General features: G+C 34.8%; 2 protein-coding genes across 3 annotated transcripts in view; one reads left to right on the forward strand and one right to left on the reverse strand.

Annotated features, from left to right (window-relative positions):
- The window catches only part of PP2D1 (protein phosphatase 2C like domain containing 1), a 56531-nt gene extending 53838 nt beyond the window's left edge, over positions 1–2693 (forward strand). The window contains exon 3 of one of the 2 annotated variants that reach the window (XM_077130033.1): positions 1073–2692. In XM_077130033.1, the coding sequence (XP_076986148.1) occupies positions 1073–1890 (818 nt within the window). In that variant the 3' untranslated portion in view covers positions 1891–2692. Of the gene's footprint in view, positions 1–1072 lie in introns of both variants that reach the window. The other variant, XM_077130034.1, reaches the window with a different exon arrangement.
- The window catches only part of RAB5A (RAB5A, member RAS oncogene family), a 36786-nt gene continuing 19430 nt past the window's right edge, over positions 2091–19446 (reverse strand). Inside the window, exons 3-6 of the mRNA XM_077130035.1 lie at positions 16902–17053; positions 16475–16597; positions 14610–14703; positions 2091–3545 (exon numbers count right to left, since the gene is read on the reverse strand). Coding sequence (XP_076986150.1) covers positions 3430–3545; positions 14610–14703; positions 16475–16597; positions 16902–17053 — 485 coding nt within the window. The 3' untranslated portion in view covers positions 2091–3429. The remainder of the gene's footprint in view (positions 3546–14609; positions 14704–16474; positions 16598–16901; positions 17054–19446) is intronic.

The following is a 19446-nucleotide window of genomic DNA, read 5'->3' on the forward strand; positions in this document are numbered from 1 at the left end:
ATTGGATTCCTGCAGCTACAAAGTTCTAATTCCAGGTACAGCACCACATTTGAAACCAGAATAGCCTATCTAAAATTTCCATACTACTCCAGGAATTTTAAGTCTTAAAAAAAGATATAATATCCAGACATCACCAACCTTATCTTAAAGTACTTTAGATACTGTTTCATAAATGACAAATGATTCTAACAAGAAAAACTATTGCATATGATTGAATATACAATTGTTTCTAAAAACATGGAGAAAATTTCCCTAACAGAGGAAAGAAATTCTGTAAATCTGTTTTCTATAAACCAAAGCTTTAGTATACAACCATCCCTCAATCAGTTCAGAAAATTATGTTTAGATTTTCTTAAAATTTCAATTAGGTATATACATCATATGTTCATCCAAACCATGAACAAACTACCACCAACTTCTAAGAATTGTTTTTAACCAAAGGGTTTAATTTAATGTTGGCTTGCTGTTATCCATTTTTATACATAACATACATAAATTTTTTTCACAGGGCTTATTGACTTTTTTTTAACCACACATTACAGGAAACTAACAAGGTTGGCATTAACAGTGACATTCTAATGTTTTCATCACCCATGATCTAAATTTAAATTTGTTCACATTTTAACTTTTACCACTTACAAAATCATCAAACTCCATTTTTAAAATCAAAGTTTGCATTTTATATTGCAGAAGCATTTAAACATTTAAAAAATATCTTCTCCATAGAGTATATGTCATAAAAGGTTCAACATCTTGACTCTAAAATATTCTGATGCTGCTTCATAAAAGAAATTGATTAAAAATTATTTTTCATTATCTGTAGTCTAGTTACTTTAATTCTATATGCAGTATTTTAAACACTAAAATGCTTAAAAGTGAAGGATAAATTGGCCTCCAAGTTTGAAATTGTAATTAGTGAAAATTATCTGGTAGATACCAATATTACACATATTTTAAAAATGTTTCTTAAATGGCATGATTTCTGTTTATGCATTGAAATACAGAATTGATGCATAACTTTGAATACAATTACTTAAAAACTCCAGGGTATTTTTAAATTTTAATGTTTTAGGTAATGTACAAGCAGTCTTATGCAGAAATGGGATGGATTTTCGCCTAACCAAGGAACATACTACACAAAACTTAACCGAAAGAAGAAGAGTACTTAAGAATGGTGCGATAATTAGTTCAAATGAACCAAATGGATTCTTTCTAGAAGGGCAACTGAAAATTACACGAGGACTTGGATTTCATGGAAATCCCAAATTGAAAAAGCTTGTTATTCCAGCACCTCAAACCATCTCTGTTCCTATAGATGACTTATGCCAATTCCTTATCTTAGCTACAAATGGACTATGGGATGTTCTGGATAAAAAGGAAGTCATTTCTCTGGCAATGACAACGTTCCACCTGTATAAAGAAAGATACTGCTCTATCATGCAAAATAAATCGTCACTATCCACAGGGCTTCCAATTTCCCCACTCAGTGAAGAACTAAGTAATACTAAATCAGAAACTCATATCCATGTATTGTTTCAATATAAATCTTCATCTAAAGAATGTCTGTCAGCTATAAATTCAAATGAAAATTTATCTGATTCAAAATTTTTTGAGCATCCCATTTTTAACTCTATAGAAACATTTCCACCAGAAATGAGTAATCAAGAACCTTGCAGTAGGAAAGAAATTCATGGACCATTCACTGCAGATGGTACGCCAAATGAATCAAGTGAGAAAGAAAAAGAATCATGCAAAAAAAGTTTTTATGAAAGTGCAGCTGAGTACATTAGCCAAGAACTTGTAAATGCTGCTTTAGTGGCTGGTTCTAGAGACAACATTACAGTTATGGTAATACTTCTTAATGGAAGTGAATATCAATTTTGGACATAAAAAATAAAGTTCTGATCACCCAGAATATGAAAATATAATGCCATAAGGACAATTCACCAATGACCTAGATACTAGGATGATTCATTAGTATTAAGAAAATCATTTTAAAAACATGGTAAAGAGGATATAAAAGTAAATTTAAAGTTACATAACACCATTTATGTTCAGTGTCTGATACCAAGAAAGAGAAAAACCAACACTTGCTGTTTATACCACTTTATTCAAACCTGAGCACCTCAATAGAAAACTAATAAACACTGGTGAGTTGTTTTCCTTACTAACTTTGAATTACTGTAAATGTACAAATTCTGCTAGCAGTTCAACACTTAAATATAGATTAAATCATCTCTGACACATGGTAGATTTCATATAATGAAAATAACTAAAAGAATTAGTGCAATATCATGAACTGATCAAAATAAAATGAATTTTGGAAAACAAGGCTGCTAGATTGTTATTAACATACCCCAATACTTATATTACAAATTACAGATACACTGTTTATTATGGTTCTAGCCATGTAGAAACAATTGAAGCCTTTTAAAAGGGACAGAAGGAAATTAGCTGTTTTAGTAACTGTACATTGTATACTTTTAAGTAACTCTTAAATATTACAGAAATTATCAAACATATATGGAGACTACAATGTGATGCCCTATTTACATTTGAAGATCGAATTTAAAATAATCAAGTTTGAATGTACATAATTGTTAGTGCATTGACTATATTGTGTCCAAAGGGAACAAGCCCTGTCCCTACCCCAAACAAAACCACCCTGCATAAATGGACAGCCGTGATTAAAAAGAAATCACAAACACCTGGTTTATTTCATTTTTGTTGAAGAGCGCACATGTTGTAGTGAACACTATCCATTAAGATGCATTTACCAGTTTTCATATTCCTAAAACAAGATGGGGCTACATATGATTTTTATCACCATTTAAAAAATAACAGGATTGGCTATACTTTAGATACAGTATGCCATTAATGTTCATTTTTTTCCCCTGAAGATATGAGACTGTCTTCTTGTGGCCTTTTTATTAAAGTATGGAATGTACACTTTAAGTATGGATACTTGGAGAAATAACTGTTTACCTGAATACTGTAGCTAAGCATAAATATCTTCAAGAACCTCCTTCTAGAAAAAGAATGCTTCTGAAAGCCCAAATTAGTAAGTTCCAAATCTTTTTCACAGATTACTACTCTACTAGTTTAGAGGAACTAGTTGGTTAACTGTGGGCCCACACAGCCATTTGTCTATCTCTAGTGATGAGAAACAATTCCCCCTCACCTTCCAACAAAACAAGTACACATAACAGCTCTTATTTTCCCCTTCTACTGCTGAAACATTAGTCAGAGGAATACATGCATGTTATTAAAAATTAAGTTCGAAACACTTAAAATAATTCTGTATTAGAAACATGACTCTATCATCAGTCTCTTCTTTTTGGAAGTCACACTGGGCTTGTTAATGCCCAATTCCATGGTTATTAACATTTAGGAAGCAGAAGATTATTCCAGTTCGTTCAAACTGGAAGTTTAGTTACTACAACACTGACTCCTGGTTGGCTGTGTAGGTTCAGTAAGGTCTACTCCTCTTCCTCTGGCAGAATTGGCTCCTGGATTCTGTGGTTCATTTTTTGGCAACTTTTTAGCTGAGAGAGAAAATATTAAAAATTAAAATATTCATATTAAAATTATATTAAATTTTCATCAGCTTATTTTTAATCTCTTTTTCCAATTAAGTAACTCCAAAGTATCACATAACCAGTATGTTCATTCATTTAAAATGTTTATGGAGTAATGGAATTTCCATTAAATATCAGGACACTGGTTGCTGTCCTTAGGAAGTTTAATTTTGGGGGGTGTGTTGGGGACCAGCTGTAAAAACATAAACAATTAAAACTGAACTTGATTATAACTATAATTATACTCACTTATTCATATTAGTTTCACTTAACTCATAAAAACAAACAAGTTGCATTTTATTCGATAATCATATTTGTATTAGTCACAGAAAATCTAAGTTAATACAGCAAACTCTTAGAACTTTTGGGGAACAAATCAGTATATAAATAAATACCACCACCACCCTACCCCCACCACAACCCCAAATTTCCTTTCCCACAGCAGAAATTGTCCCGCTAGGCAACTGAATTTTCACTTAGATTTATAAAAGAGTACACATCCCATTTTCCTTGCTGGCTTCTTCAGTCTTTACCCTTCAAACACCTACCATCTCTCCCTTTCAAAAACTGCTAATTAAGAGCCTTAATTTTATTTACCAGTAGGCATGCCAAATATAAGTGGATTTGATCCTGAGGCCCTGTCACTAAAATTTATCTTCCAAATTTATTTGAGCGTTGCATGAGCTTGGCTTGGCAGTTTGAGATAAAGCCCCTTCAGCCAGCTGCTATGGCTTTGACTATATTATGCTCTATACAGCTAGTAGCTGTTCTCAGGATTATGTCTCCTACTGCTTAAAACTTACCCAGTAGATGTAGTCTGCCTTGATCCTAAATACTAAAGACTCCTGATGTGTTGGATTTATTTTCTGAGGGGGGGGTGGTGGTAATGTTAAATGTCTCTAAGAGTATTAATTTTAAGAGTGGCTGGGTACCCTGGGCTCTATCAACTTTGGGAAGTATTTATCTAACTATGGTAAGACTCTAGCTTTGCCAGAGCCTTGATTCAGGTTATTTACAAGTTGAACATGGTCAGCTTCAAAATCTGCATGTCTTGCTGCACTTTGGATCTCTTATCCTTTATTTGCTCTACCTATTCCACATCAGCATTCCTTTAGAATCCCTGGATGTTGGGCTGGATAGTGGGTCTAGGAGCCAGAGTAGTAAGGATTGGGAAGAAAGCCTTCCCCTGGGTGGAGGAATGGTTCTAAGGAGAGTAGTGTAAATGGTAACATAATGGTAAATTTCAGTGAAATGCATTTACAAGCAAAGTCCTGTAGGTGCTGAATACTGGGTGTCTGGGACAAAGAGTAGACGAGCACTATAACTCTATTATATTTACTATCATAGTTTAGGCTCTGGATTGAGTACAAAGTTATCGTTTCGTCCTTTGGCATACTTCTCCATGGATTTTCTGTAATTAGAGATTAGGAGGCTGAAGGATGAGGCAATTTTAACTTCTACTGTTATTTTTTACTATGCGAGGATCAACTGAAACATCTCAGGGATCTCAAGAGAAGAAGTCTCCTGTCTCATATCTTATTGTTGCTAAACTGAAGCTGGTGCTATGCTATCTGTTCTGTATATAGATAATCAGTTTACCTATTTTACTCCTTGACTGACTAGGATTGTTGAGAACATAAAAGTCCTGGATCAGGTTAATGAACATGGGCAACGAAAGGAACTATTCAAAATCTTTCAAATATATTTATCAAATTTACAACAGACCATAAACTTATTAACTCACCCCCACTTCATAAGCATACTCCTTTGCTAATTTTGGCCTTGAAAAAGGTCCTTATAGGCACATTTGAAACAAAAGGTATAAAATAAAGCATCTGGTAAAGTTTATGTACTATAAGAAAGGTTTAAAATCCAGGCTGATTTGAGGGACCTACTTCTTGTCTCCTTGTTTTCCATTATTAACTTTTTAGATATGTTCTTGAGTGTAATCTATCACCTTTGTCAAAAGAGCGTATTGTTGCACGATCCTTCACAACTGTGTTAGTATTTCTCTAGCTAACAGCCAAGTTTAAGTTTCTCAGGAAAACATTTTACATAACAAACAGGCAAGCACTATCTGACTGAACCATCACTTAAACTAACTCACATGGTGAAAAAAAAGTCTAGATTATTTGCAGCTTTCACTGGGTTTTCTTTATCTTCTGAGTAAAGAAAATTTAGAAGGGTTTCTTATTCAAGGACTGAAATATGGACATTCCAGTTAAGAATCACTGCTGCATAATAATAAGAAATCTTATGGAATGAGAAGAGTGTTGGGCACATGAAAACTGTGGAGGCAGTCTGATATTCACCATTTGACATTCTATTTGACATCTACCAAACAGATCTTTCAGGTAGACTCAGAACCTTAAAACCATTGGAGGGAGGTTAGGGGAAACAGAAATAGCTGTATTACTCCTACTCCAACTTGATCACCTATCATCAACTGTGAACTAAGAACCTTAAATCAAAGGTGAGAGCATTGTGTAGAATCAAATGACAAGTACAGGTAATACAAAGTATGGACGTTTTTTGCCTTCCCACCTTCTGTCTTTGCCTCAATGCTTTGAAACCTTCACTATTACAACATTTACATCCAAGTAATTTATTAATATTTATATTTATGCAATGTATGCAATGTTAAAAAAATTTTTTTTCATAAAAAACAAACAAATGCTCTGTTCAGGCCAAAGGAAAGATAAAATGTTATTGAGCAGTGAGAAAGAATTCTCATTGTGCCTACATGTTGCATTAAAATGTTCTGCTGAAAAAAAAAAAAATACTGCTGGAGAAACTTCTGGGAAGATGGTGGAATAGGACAGGGTGAGTTTAACCCTGTTCCAAGGAACAACTAGAGAAGTGACTGGGACAACAGTTTCAGGGTGTGAGTGATCCAAAAAAAGGGTCTTCTACACTATATGGGAAGTCCTGGATGAAAAAGCTAAAGATCTGGGACACAGAGAATGAGGTGAGAGGGCTCCATTGGGGACAAGAGGTCATACCCAGGAGAGTCCCTGTACCAGCAGCTAGCTTGGGATATCAACCCCCTCAGCTCCACAGCCCAGAGCTCCCTTGGAGAATCTGGAAGTGAGTAAACTTGCTTTCCTTTGTTAATAGAGACAATCTCATGAGTGCAAAGAGCTAACTGCTCCCTGTATCCATATGGAGGCCCAGAGCCCTAGGCATGCACAGACAGGGAGGCAGGGAAGAGGAAGCAAGTCACTCTGCCCCTGCACCCCATCCCCCACACCTGCACCTCACGCCCCCCACCCCTCCCACCCCCGTGCACCCTGCACCCTGCTGAGCCAACAGGTTTTCCAGGTTGGGGGCAGCTGATATACTTAGTTCCAAAGCCCAAGAAGCCTGGGGGCCACCAGTCCCATTGGGCCTCCAAACAGAATCTCCACAGAGATGCATAGTGCCCACCTCCCAGCCCCAGGTGGGTGGCTTTCAGCACACACCAGGACCAGCAGATTTGGCCAGACCTGGTCTCCATTCAGCTCACTCAGCTGTTTGTAGCTGGGGAGAAGGAGGCCTAAAGGGAAAAGGAGCCCAACAGCGCCATGTGCTGGGAAGAAACGAGAAGCAGAGTGTGGCAAACTGTCTATCTGTCTAGCTTCATACAGATCCTCAAGTAGAGGTACATTCCCTGCATGAGGTCTGGGCCTTGGTTCGGCAGGGAATTATTGACCAACCAAGTACAAAGGGTTGTACAACCAAGTATAACCAAGTACAAATAAATATTAATAAATTACTTGGATGTAAATGTTGTAATAGTGAAGGTTTCAAAGCATTGAGGCAAAGACAGAAGGTGGGAAGGCAAAAAACGTCCATACTTTGTATTACCTGTACTTGTCATTTGATTCTACACAATGCTCTCACCTTTGATTTAAGGTTCTTAGTTCACAGTTGATGATAGGTGATCAAGTTGGAGTAGGAGTAATACAGCTATTTCTGTTCCCCCTAACCTCCCTCCAATGGTTTTAAGGTTCTGAGTCTACCTGAAAGATCTGTTTGGTAGATGTCAAATAGAATGTCAAATGGTGGATATCAGACTGCCTCCACAGTTTTCATGTGCCCAACACTCTTCTCATGCAAACACAAGCAAATAAAAAAACCTTAGATGACTGAGGGAAATCAACTTTCAAAATAACCCCATCTAGGTAATCAAATGCCTCAAAGCCAATGGGGAATCATAAGGAATATGAAGATGTTGGCAGATATGGCCCAGCCAAATGAAAAATTAAAACAACAGAGGAGATGCAGACTTTGGAACTAATCAGAGTTGTTCATACAACACTTTTAAATTCAATGGATTGGCTAATGACATAATATCAAAGAGACACTAAAAGAGCATAAAGAAGAATGTGAAAGAATAAGTAGAAAAATAGCAGATATTAGAGATAGAAGACACTGCAGACCAAATAAAAAATATACTGGAAACACACAACAGCGCATCTGAAGAGGTGGAAGAAAGAATAAGTGACCAGAAGATAGGACAATTGCATTCAAAAACACAAAAGAAGAAATGGTAAAAAAGATGGAAAAATTTGAACTGGATCTCAGGGAAATATCCTGGAAACATGAAGCAAACAAACATAAGAATCACTGGTGTCCCAGAAGGAGAAGAGAAGAGTAAAAGGCTATGAAGATTAGTTGAAGAGATAATGGAGGAAAACTTCCCATCCCTTATAAAACACATATACATATCAAAGAAGCCCAAGGAACTTCAAATAGAATATATCTAAATAGGCCTATTCCAAGACACATACTAATTACTCTGTCAAATGCTGAAGACAAACAGAAAGTCCTGAAATTGGCAAGAGAAAGGTAACTTACCACATACAAGGGAAAACACATAAAACTGAGTTCAGATACTCGGCAGGCAACAAGATGGCGAGAAGGTAGTGGTAAGATTTCCAGCCAGAGAAAGATTTCCAGCCAAGAATTCTTTATCCAGCCAAGCTGTCCTTCAAAAGTGAAGGAGAGATTAAAATTTTCATGGACATAATTTTCATGGAGATAATTTGTCAACAAGAGACCAGCCCAACAATAAATACTAAAAGGAGTTCTGTTGGCTGAGGAAAAAAAAAAAAAGAGGAGAGAAAAGCCTGGAGGCAGGGACATAACTGAAGAGTACCAGTAATGGTAACTTAAAGGATAAAAAGAGAAAGAGGGAAAATAATATACAGATCTGACAAATAAAAGCCGAAGGATAAGATGATAGATTCAAGAAATGCCTTTACAATAATAATTCAACGTTAAGGGACTAAACTCACTGATTAAAAGATAAAGACTGTCAGAATGGATTAAGAAATATGATCCATCCATATGCTGCTGACAAGAGACTCATCTTAGACCCAATGATACGAATAGATTGAAAGTGAAAAAGATGTTCCATGCAAGCTGTAACCAAAGAAAGCAGGAGTAGTTATAACTGATATCAGACAAAATAGACTTTAAAAGTTTAAATGTATAAAAGTTATAAAAAACAAGGACACTACATATTAATAAAACGTACAATTCACCAAGAAGAAATGTCTAAGACATGCTCCCAATCAAAGAGCACTAAAGTACATGAGGCAAACATTGACAAAACTGAAGGGAGGAACAGAAGTTTCAACAAATAATAGAGGGAGAAACTTCAATACACCACTCTCCTCTACAGATAGATCAATCAGACAAGATCAACAAGGATATAGAGAACTTAATCTGATAAATGAATTAGATCTGTCTAATCAGATATAGACTGTTACACCCCAAAACACCAGGATATACATTCTTCATGAATGCTCATGGAATATTCTCCAGGATAGATCATATGCTGGGGCATAAAACAGGTCTTTATAAATTTAAAAAGATTGAAATTATTCAAAGCACTGGCTCTGATCACAACAGACTGAAGCTAGAAATCAATAATCATCAAAGAACAATCAAAGTGGATCAGAGAGAAATAGCTGGAGAAATCGGTAAATATCTGGAGATAGATGAAAATGAGAATACAACACATCAGAACTTACGAGATGTGGCAAAGGCAGAGCTGGAAGGGGAATTTATTACCTTAAATCCCTGTATTAAAAAAGAAGAGAAAAAAATTGAGGACTTAACTGCTCACCTGGAGGAACTAGAGAAAGAACAGCAAACAACTAACCCCAAAACAAACAGAAGAGAAGTAACAAAGATTAAATCAGAAATGAGTGAACTGGAGAACAAAAAAAAAAACCCGAGAAATTATCAACAAAACCAAAAGTTAGTTTTTTCAGAAAATCAATAAAACCGATGGAGCCTTAGAAAAGAAAGAGAGAGAGAATGCAAATAAACAAAATGAGAAATGAAAGGGGATGCCATTACCATAGACCCTAAAGAAATTTAAAAATCATAAGAAAATACTATGAAACACACAAATTGACACTGACTTGAGAAATAGTAGAGCTCAACAAACACAAGTAAAGAGATCAATCAAAAGTAAAGATATCACAAGTAAAGAGATTCAACCGGTCATCAAAAATCTTCCTACAAAGAAAAGTCCAGGGCTCGATGGCTTCACAGGAGAATTTTATCAAACATTCCAAAAAGAAATAACACCAATCCTGCTCAAACTTTTCAAAAAAACCGAGGAAAAAAGAACAATACTTAACTCATTTTATGAAGTTAGCATCACTCTAATACTAAAAATGGATAAACGTACTACAAGAAAGGAAAACTACAGGCCACGCTCCCTAATGATACAAAAATTCTCAACAAAATACTAGGCAAATTGAATCCAATGACACATAAAAGAATTATACAGCATGACCAAGTAAAGTAGGGTTTATACCAGGAATGCCAGGATGGTTCAATACAAGAAAATCAATATAAAACAGCACAGTAACAAATTGAAAGGGAAAATCACATAATCATCTCGACTGATGATGAGAAAGTATTAAAAAAAAAATTCAGCACTCTTTTCTGATAAAAAAACATTTCAAAAGGTAGGAATCAAAGGAAATGGTTTCAATATGACGAAGGGCATATATGAAAGACCCACAGCCAGCATTGTATTCAAAGGTGAGAGACTGAAAGCCTTCGTCCTAAGTTCAGGAATGAGACAAGGATGCTCTCTGTTACACTATTATTCAAATTGTACTAGAAGTCCTACCTAGAGCAATAAGGAAGGAAAAATTAATAAAAAAAAAAAAAGTAAAACTTTTATTATTTGCATATGACATACTATACTTGAAAAAATTCTGAGAAATCTAAGACAAAGCTATTTGAGCAAAGAAATTCAGCAAAGTGGCCAGATACAAGAATAATGTGCAAAAATCAGTAATGTTTCCATACACAAGAAACAACCTAAGACAGTTAAGGAAAAAAATTCCATTAAAAATAGCAACTAAAAGAACCAAGTATGAGGGAATATACTTAGCCAGGGATGTAAAGACCTGTACACAGAAAATTATAAAACATTGTTAAAAGAAATCAAAGAAGATCTAAATCGGTGGAAAGACATTCCCTGCTCCTGGAAAGGAAGGTTAAATATAGTCAGATAGCAATTCTATCCAAATTGATCTACAGATTCAACACAATACAAATAAAAATACCAACAATTTACTTTGAAGACTTGCAAGAGCTAGTTATCAAATTCTTCTGGAAGGGAAAGAAACCTCAAATAGCTAAAAATATCCTAAAAGAGCATGACATGTGAGGACTAACACCTTCTGATTTTAAAGCTTATTATAATGCCACAGTGGTCAAAATAGCATGGCACTGGCACAAAGACAGAAGTACTGACCAATGGAATAGAATCAAGAGTGTGGAGATAGAACACCAAATCCATGGTCAAGGTCTTCAACAAGGCTCCCAAATCCACTGAAATGGGTGGGCATGGGAGAACTGGATATCAATAGCCAAAAGAATGAGAGAGGACCCTTACCTTAAATCCTATATAAAAATTAGAGTGGATCAAAGACCTAAATATAAGAGGTAGTATCATAAAATTCCTAAAAGAAAATAGAAGGAAAGACCTTAAATTTTACACCCAAAGTATAAGCAATGAAAGAAAAAATAGATAAAAAAGAATTCCTCAAAATCAAATGCCTTTGTGTCTCCAAATGCTTTGTCAAAAAGGCAAAGAGGCAACAAAGTCAATGGAAGAAAATATTTGGAAATCATGTACTGAATATCTTGTATAAATAAAGAAATCATACAACAACAAAAGAACAAGCAACCAAATTAAAAAATGGGCTAAATATATGAATGGACATTTTTCTAAACAGCAAATACAGATGGCTGAAAAGCATGTGAAGAGATGCTCATTTTCATTAGCTATAAGGGAAATGCAGATTAAGACTACAATTTTGAGCTATCACCTTACACCTGTAAGAACGGCTGCCATTAAACAAACAGGAAATACAAATGTTGGACAGGATGCGGAGTAATTAGAACACTTCTGCACTGCTAGCGGGTCAGCTGCTATGGAAGACAGTTATGCGGTTCCTTAGAAAACTAAATATGGAGTTGCCCTATGACCCAGCAATACCATCATTCACTAGAGAGCTGAAAGCAGTGACACAGACATTTGCACACCAATGTTCATAGTAGTTCCTACATGAACTACTTCAAAATTATGAATTTTGTACAAAGAGTCAATAGCAGAGAGTATCAGGATAAAATACTATTGCATTCCATGGTCTACATTTAAGAGGAAGACATTAACAGTACCAAAGCAACACTAGGTGTAAATAACTGGAGGGTGAAGCACAAGAGCTAAGGGGATGCTGTGACTTTCTGTTTGGTGAGGGTATGCTTATCAGCTATTTTTCTTCGGAGCAATGAAAACTGCCTAAAAATGACAGTGCTGATAATTGTACAAATAAGTGAGGATAACATGAGAAATGGATTGTTGACTTTGGACATTACATGATGCCCAAAGGATGGAGGTGGTTGAAGGGTACTTAACTGAAAAGTAGAATGGTGAACTGCATGTATACATATGATGGAATATCATGTGGCTACAGAAAGGAACGAAGTCTTCAGTTATGTAACAAAGTGAATGAACCTTGGGGACATTACATGGTGCAAAGTAAGCCAGGAATAAGAGAATAAATATTGTCTGGCGTCTTTTAGAAAATATATATAAGAAAAGTGGAGCTTAGATTGTAAGCTCTTATAGCAGTCACATTTAATCCAGAGCTGTTAATGCAATTTCTAGATTCTGAGATGCTGCACTATGTATGTATCACCCTGGAACTTTGACTACCTGAATGATACCTAAGACTATGAGTTGGAGTTCTACAGCTCTGAAAGACAGCACTGCTACAAAGAATGTTAAGGAAACCGAAAAAGAGATCAGGCTTCAATTTGAGATAAGAACAAAGGTAATTTGGTTAGGACCAAGGTGAATCAGAATATAGGAGTAAGTATGACATTGTATTTTAGAACTTTACTTATTGTATAAGACAAAAGGAAGAGATTTATTTTGTTCAAAACCTATTTTTTCTGTAGTACATAATCTAAACTAACCTGTCTGGATAGCTCATTTAAACAACCCAAACACATAGAGCCCAGAATGGGAATGAGGGCTGATAATTCTATGTAGTTTAAGGTAATATCTGGATACATTTCAGAGTATGTTGGGCAGTTAATTAAAAAGTACTGGCAAAGTCCCTTGAGGGAGAGTATGGAAAAACTATAGAACTATTAAGCTTTACCATGGGGGAAACCCCTGATACTGTCTCAAATATTAGAGACTCCCAAGTCAACAGGCCAAGCCCATGAATTTGAGGCTTGCTTTTGTGAAACTTATTTCTGTAGTGGAGAAGCTAAGCTTATCTATCGTTATGTCTAAGAGTTACTTCCAGAAAACATTTTTCATTGCTCAGATGTAGCCTCTCTCTCTAAGCCCAACTCTGCATGTAAAACCATTACCCTCCTCCCTATTACCTCCTCCCTATGTGGGACATGACATCCAGGGGTGAAAGATTCCCTGGCAACATGGGACATGACTCCCAGGGATGAGCCTGGCGCCTGGCACCTTGCACCTTCTGACAAAAAGGGGGAAAAGAAATGTAACAAAATAAGTTATCAGTGGCTAAAAGGATTCAAACAGAGTCGAGAGGTTATTCTGTAGGTTACTCTTACACAGGCTTTACCTAGCTACTGCTAATTGCCATGGTTTCCCAAATCCCACATCAACATCATTCCTGTTACCCCTGAAGAACATCTAGGGTTCTATCTGAGATTCTACAAAGGTTTCACACACCAAGTTTACTTTCGAGAAACTTATAAATCCCAAATAGTTACAAGGCCAGATAAATCCTGAAACCCAAAGGGGACAGCCTCTGCAAGAACATTAACTACTTCTATCTATCCCCCATCCCTTACTGTCGATATCCCGTTTCAACATGAAAGAAACAGAATAGGCATAGCCCAAACATGCCTAAAGACTGGGAGAGGGACTTAGAGAAGATAGGATTCAACAAATGGGTACGACCACTGAATCATACTGATATTTCTTTTGGTCTCTAGTGTCTTGGAGCAGCCAGAAGGAAAAACTTGAAATTGTGGAACTGTAATTCATAAAAACTCTGAAATCTGTTTTATAACTATTTGTCAAAATGTACTTTGAAATTTATTGCTTTTTTGAATTTGTTATATTTCACAATAAAAAATGTTAATAAATAAATAAAATACATTGCTGAATTTTATCTTCCTTTTACATAAGTATAACTTATTAGAAAAATATTTATCTGTTTCTCAGTTAAACCTCTAAAAATCCTAGTTGCTTGAAATATTAGATCAAAGCCCTGGCTTTTCAACTCCCAAAGAAATTTACCTAAGCTGAAAGCATTATAACCTAGTAAAGAATAATCTCTCAAATTTAACAGCTTTACTAATAAAGAAATGCCTGGTGGAAGGGACACAGAAAAGTCGTACAATCAAATAACTAAATCCAAGAACAGTTTTTTTTAAACAAGACAGTTAAAACATACATACTCCAATGTAACTTGTTTTACCTATATTTACTATTTGAAAAAAAGAAGTTAATCTCACCTATTGCCATGAATATTTCATTTACATTCATTGATGTTTTCGCTGATGTCTCCATGAATAATAAACTGTTGTCATCTGCATATGACTGTGCTTCCTGTTCACAAAACAAAACAAAAAAATTCTTTAAACATACTATACCTAATTTGTTACAGAAAGAGAGACATCTTTACTATCATTCCACCTGGCTTAACTATTATCAACAAATGTGCAATGAAGCAATTACTATGTAAAAGTATTTTACAGGTAAGAGCATGTGGAGAAGAATTCTCATACTTTTATAATGGAATATCTTCTTTTTGGCCCATTTTGGCTTCAATTTCTCTTGCAGTATCTCAGTCTGCCTCATCAGCTCTTACATTAAATATGTTTAAAAATGATGAGTTCCAGAGGTGAGAAAGTTATCCTATTCTACATACAAAACCCTTTCAGTGGAAATTTTTACTTATACCCATTATTTGCAATGAAGGTAAAGGAAAAGCAATTACTTAACACTGGCATAAACCACTACATGGCACCCTCATAATTTTGAATATGTTATGAATTATCTCTTTGAAAATTACAATACTTTACCCTACATTCTTGTCATGCTTTACAACATATAATATTGCCTTTGATTTTCACAGCCATGGTAAAAAACAACCACCAATTATCTTTCCTGTTTGACAAAGAGAAAAACTGAGGTTTCTTTGAACTTACATGGCAGGGCCACTTTCGACTGCAATTTAAGTGTTCTATGTTCCTTTCAACACTGGGGAGGCAACTGCCTTGGAAAGACCAATGGATGATACCTTATATAGTGATTTATATAAATTATTTTTGGCACGTGCAAATTTTATTTGTAGAATACCCTGTTATAGACAACTATATTCAATATTTCATCAATAGTATGGTCTAAAGTAAACACAGTCATACTTGGGTATAATTTTTAAATACTAGTTGTGCAGTTTGGAGCAATTCACTTAACTACCCCTCACATGGCTGTTACCAGAATTAAATGAAACCACACATGTAAAGTGCTCAGCCTAGTAACCAATGGTGCAAGAAATATCTATTCCCTTTCTCCCAGTGCAAGTACTCCATACTCCTGCTACTCTCGTCATCAAAAATGAAAATTATTCTATCAGTGATACTGCATTCATAACAGTTATACCTACACTTCTCCAGTAAAAAACATGAAGAATAAGATGAAATGAAGAGCTTTAAAAGGATTAAATAGAAGCATGTGCTTCTATTCAGAAACAAAAATGACTGTACTTTCCCTAATTTGTAGGAGGGAGCATTCTGAATTGGCCATATTAGATAATGTTCAGATACAAATTGGATTTTTTTTTTCTTTCTTTCTTTTTTTTTTGTATGGGCATGAACCAAGAATCGAACTCTGCCACTGTGCCATCATTGCCTGCCCTACCCTCAAATTAGATTTTTAATCCTTCATTTTTGAATGTCCTTTAAGAACAACCAGAAGTGTGAGTGTATGTTGATAAATATTATTGGCAGATGAACAGAGAAAGGGTAGGAAGGATACTAGTTAAAAGTATTTGTGAGGGTGGAGGGATTAAGGTAAAAAGCATTTGCTTTTTAAAATATATTCCTGCACTATTTATGAACAAATATTTCTTTTATAATTGATCAGGACAACAAACCTGTGCATCAACTTATATATTACACAATAATGTAAAGATGTTTAAAAAAATTCAGGTTTAATAGAAATATTTTGTTACACACAGTATATCACATTTGCTAAAAAAACATGCATTTTCTATTATTTGCTTGGTTTTAAAATTGTAACTAATTCAAGTGTGGATACAGAAGAATAATTTTACAGTGAATATGTGGTCTTCAAGTGAAAGTTAAATTCAACATACCTGGAAATCTACAGCTCTTTTATTTGCCAGGTCAGCCTTGTTTCCTGATAAAGCTATTACGATGTTAGGACTTGCTTGTCTCTGAAGTTCTTTAACCCAGTTTTTTGCTCTTGCAAAGGACTCCTGTTAAACAAAGAAACTAATTGGCACGGGTCCTAAAATGGCTAGAGAGTGTCTTTGTGAGACAAAGCTTTAAAAGGCTGTCCAAAGTGGTTCTGTGGGAAAGAAATTTTAGGACTACTGCATTATTTGAGACACTTTCATCTTATTTTTTCTTAAATCAGATTTTCTAATTTACAAGGGCCTTCCCAGAAATAGCACATTTAGCTAACATATATATTAAAGATTTTCAAAATCATTTTTTCCAATCCAAATTCTGAAAATGAATATTCAAACTAGTTTAATTGTAGAATGTATTTAAACTTACCTCATTTGTAATATCATATACAACTATGGCTGCTTGTGCTCCTCTGTAGTACATAGGTGCTAGGCTATGGTATCGCTCTTGACCAGCTGTATCCCATATTTCAAACTTTACTGTTGTGTCATCAAGACACACAGTCTGGGTTAGGAAAGCAGCTGAAAGAAGAAAACGCCTACAATAAGTTTATCATTTTTCCCTCTCAAGGTTGTTTTTTTTTTTTAACTTTTTTTATTGTATAGTATAACATAGTATTGTATAGTATAACATTGTATAGTATATACAAAGCAAAGAAATAAATACGCAATAGTTTTCAAAGCACTCTTCAATAAGTAGTTAAAAGACAGATCCCAGAAACTTATGAAGCATGTAATAACATGGATGGACCTAGAGAACATTATGCTGAGTGAGACTAGCCAAAAACTAAAGGACAAATACTGTATGGTCCCACTGATGTGAACCGACATTAGAGAATAAACTTGGAATATGTCATTGGTAACAGAGACCATCAGGAGTTAGAAATAGGGTAAGATAATGGGTAATTGGACCTGAAGGGATACAGACTGTGCAACAGGACTGGATACAAAAACTCAGAAATGGACAGCACAATATTACCTAATTGTAATGTAATTATGTTAAAACACTGAATGAAGCTGCATCTGAGGTATAGTTTTTTTTTATTATTTAAAAAAAAAATTTTTCTCTATTGTTTTATTTTTTTCTGTTGTCTTTCTATTTCTTTTTCTAAATTGATGCAAATGTACTAAGAAATGATGAATCTGCATCTATGTGATGATACTAAGAATTACAGATTGCATATGTAGAATGGAATGATTTCTAAATGTTGTGTTAGTTAATTTTTTTTAAATTAATAATAAAAAAAATACACTATAAACTGAAAAGGGATATCTGTATGGTGTGTAGGAATGACCTCCAGGGTGGCCTCTCAGTTCTGTTTGAAATCTCTCAGCCACTGACTTTGTTTTGTCTTATTTCTCTCTTCCCCCTTTTGGTCAAGAAGGCTTTCTCTCCTGTGTTCATTTTATTTCTTTTTCTATGGTCTTTTTATTTCTTTTTCTGAATTAATGCAAATTTTCTAAGAAATGATGAATATGCAACTAAGTGATGATATTGTGAATTACTGATTATGTTGTATTTTGTTTCTTTACTTTTTAATTAAAAAAAAAACATATATTTTTTTTTTGCATATGTTTGCATGTTAAGTTTTTACAATAAAAATATTTTTAAAAAAACAAAAAAAACCAAACAAACAAAAAAAAGATAGATCCCAGAGTCTGTCATGGGCTACCATATGATCCTTTCATATTTTTCCTTCTAGCTGCTCCAGAATATAGGAGGCTAGAGGGCTTAAATATTTTTTTATCATCACAATCAACTTTTTTCCTTCCTTTTTTGTGAAAAATAGCATACACACAAAAAAGCTATAAATTTTAAAGCACAGCAGCACAATTAGTTTGTACAACATATTTCAGAGTTTGAGATGGGTTACAATTTCACAATCTTAGGTTTTCCCTTCCAGCTGCTCTAAAATACTGGAATAAATTGATGAATAAATCATCGATTTAATGATTCAGCATTCATATTCATTTATTAAATCCTATCTTCTATGTGTAACTCCACCATCACCTTTGATCTTTCCATACATCTCTTTAAGGGTGTTTGGGCTATGGCAATTCTAAATTTTTGATTTTGGAAGGGTTGTCGCTAATATGGGGGAGGAAGATGGAACTATCTGATGTTCTGGAGAGGTTGGGCTAGGTTTCAGGACTTATGCACCAGGGACCCATCTTGAGGTTGCAGGTTTCTGGAAAGTTACTCTAGAGCCTGGAACCCTAGTGGAATCTTATATATTGCCCTAGATGTTCTTTAGGATTAGCTGGAATGGTTCTGGTTGGGGGTTGGCAGGTTATGATTGGTAGCAAGGTCTAACTGAAGCTTGTGTAACAGCAATCCCCAGAATAGCCTCTTGACGCTAGTTGAACTCTCTCTGCTACAGATACTTTATTAATTACCCACTCAAGGTTTAATAATATAGAAAACAACTAGAAAACTTTAAACTGCAGACTCACAGTTTAGTGGCTTTAAATTCTTGCAAAATCTGTGCATCAAAGCTTACAGCAGATACCACAATAAGACCTTAATATTGAAATTACAAAGTTTTTCTACATTTTAAGTAAGAGTATAGTATTAAATAAACTTAAACCCGTATTTCAAAATTTTGTAATTTAAGAAATGTGCCTACACTGTAACTCTTGAAAACTGGAAAAAAAAAAGAAAGAAAGAAAGCAAAATCAGCGTATCTTTATCTGCCAGCTATATTGCCAACACAGTATTCTGCTTCATTCTCCTGGTTGTTAACTGGAATTATCTGGGATTTAGTACCAGTCAATTATCGCTAAACATTTTATATATCATTCTTTCAAAACATTGTAATTTTAGTTTTGCAATCATTTCCTCTGCCTAGACTTGATATGTTAAATACACATATTTTCTTTCATTCCTCACCACAAGAATTTTTGAACTTGTACTT

Source organism: Tamandua tetradactyla, chromosome 15 (genome assembly GCF_023851605.1).
Source record: "Tamandua tetradactyla isolate mTamTet1 chromosome 15, mTamTet1.pri, whole genome shotgun sequence".
NCBI lineage: Eukaryota > Metazoa > Chordata > Mammalia > Pilosa > Myrmecophagidae > Tamandua > Tamandua tetradactyla.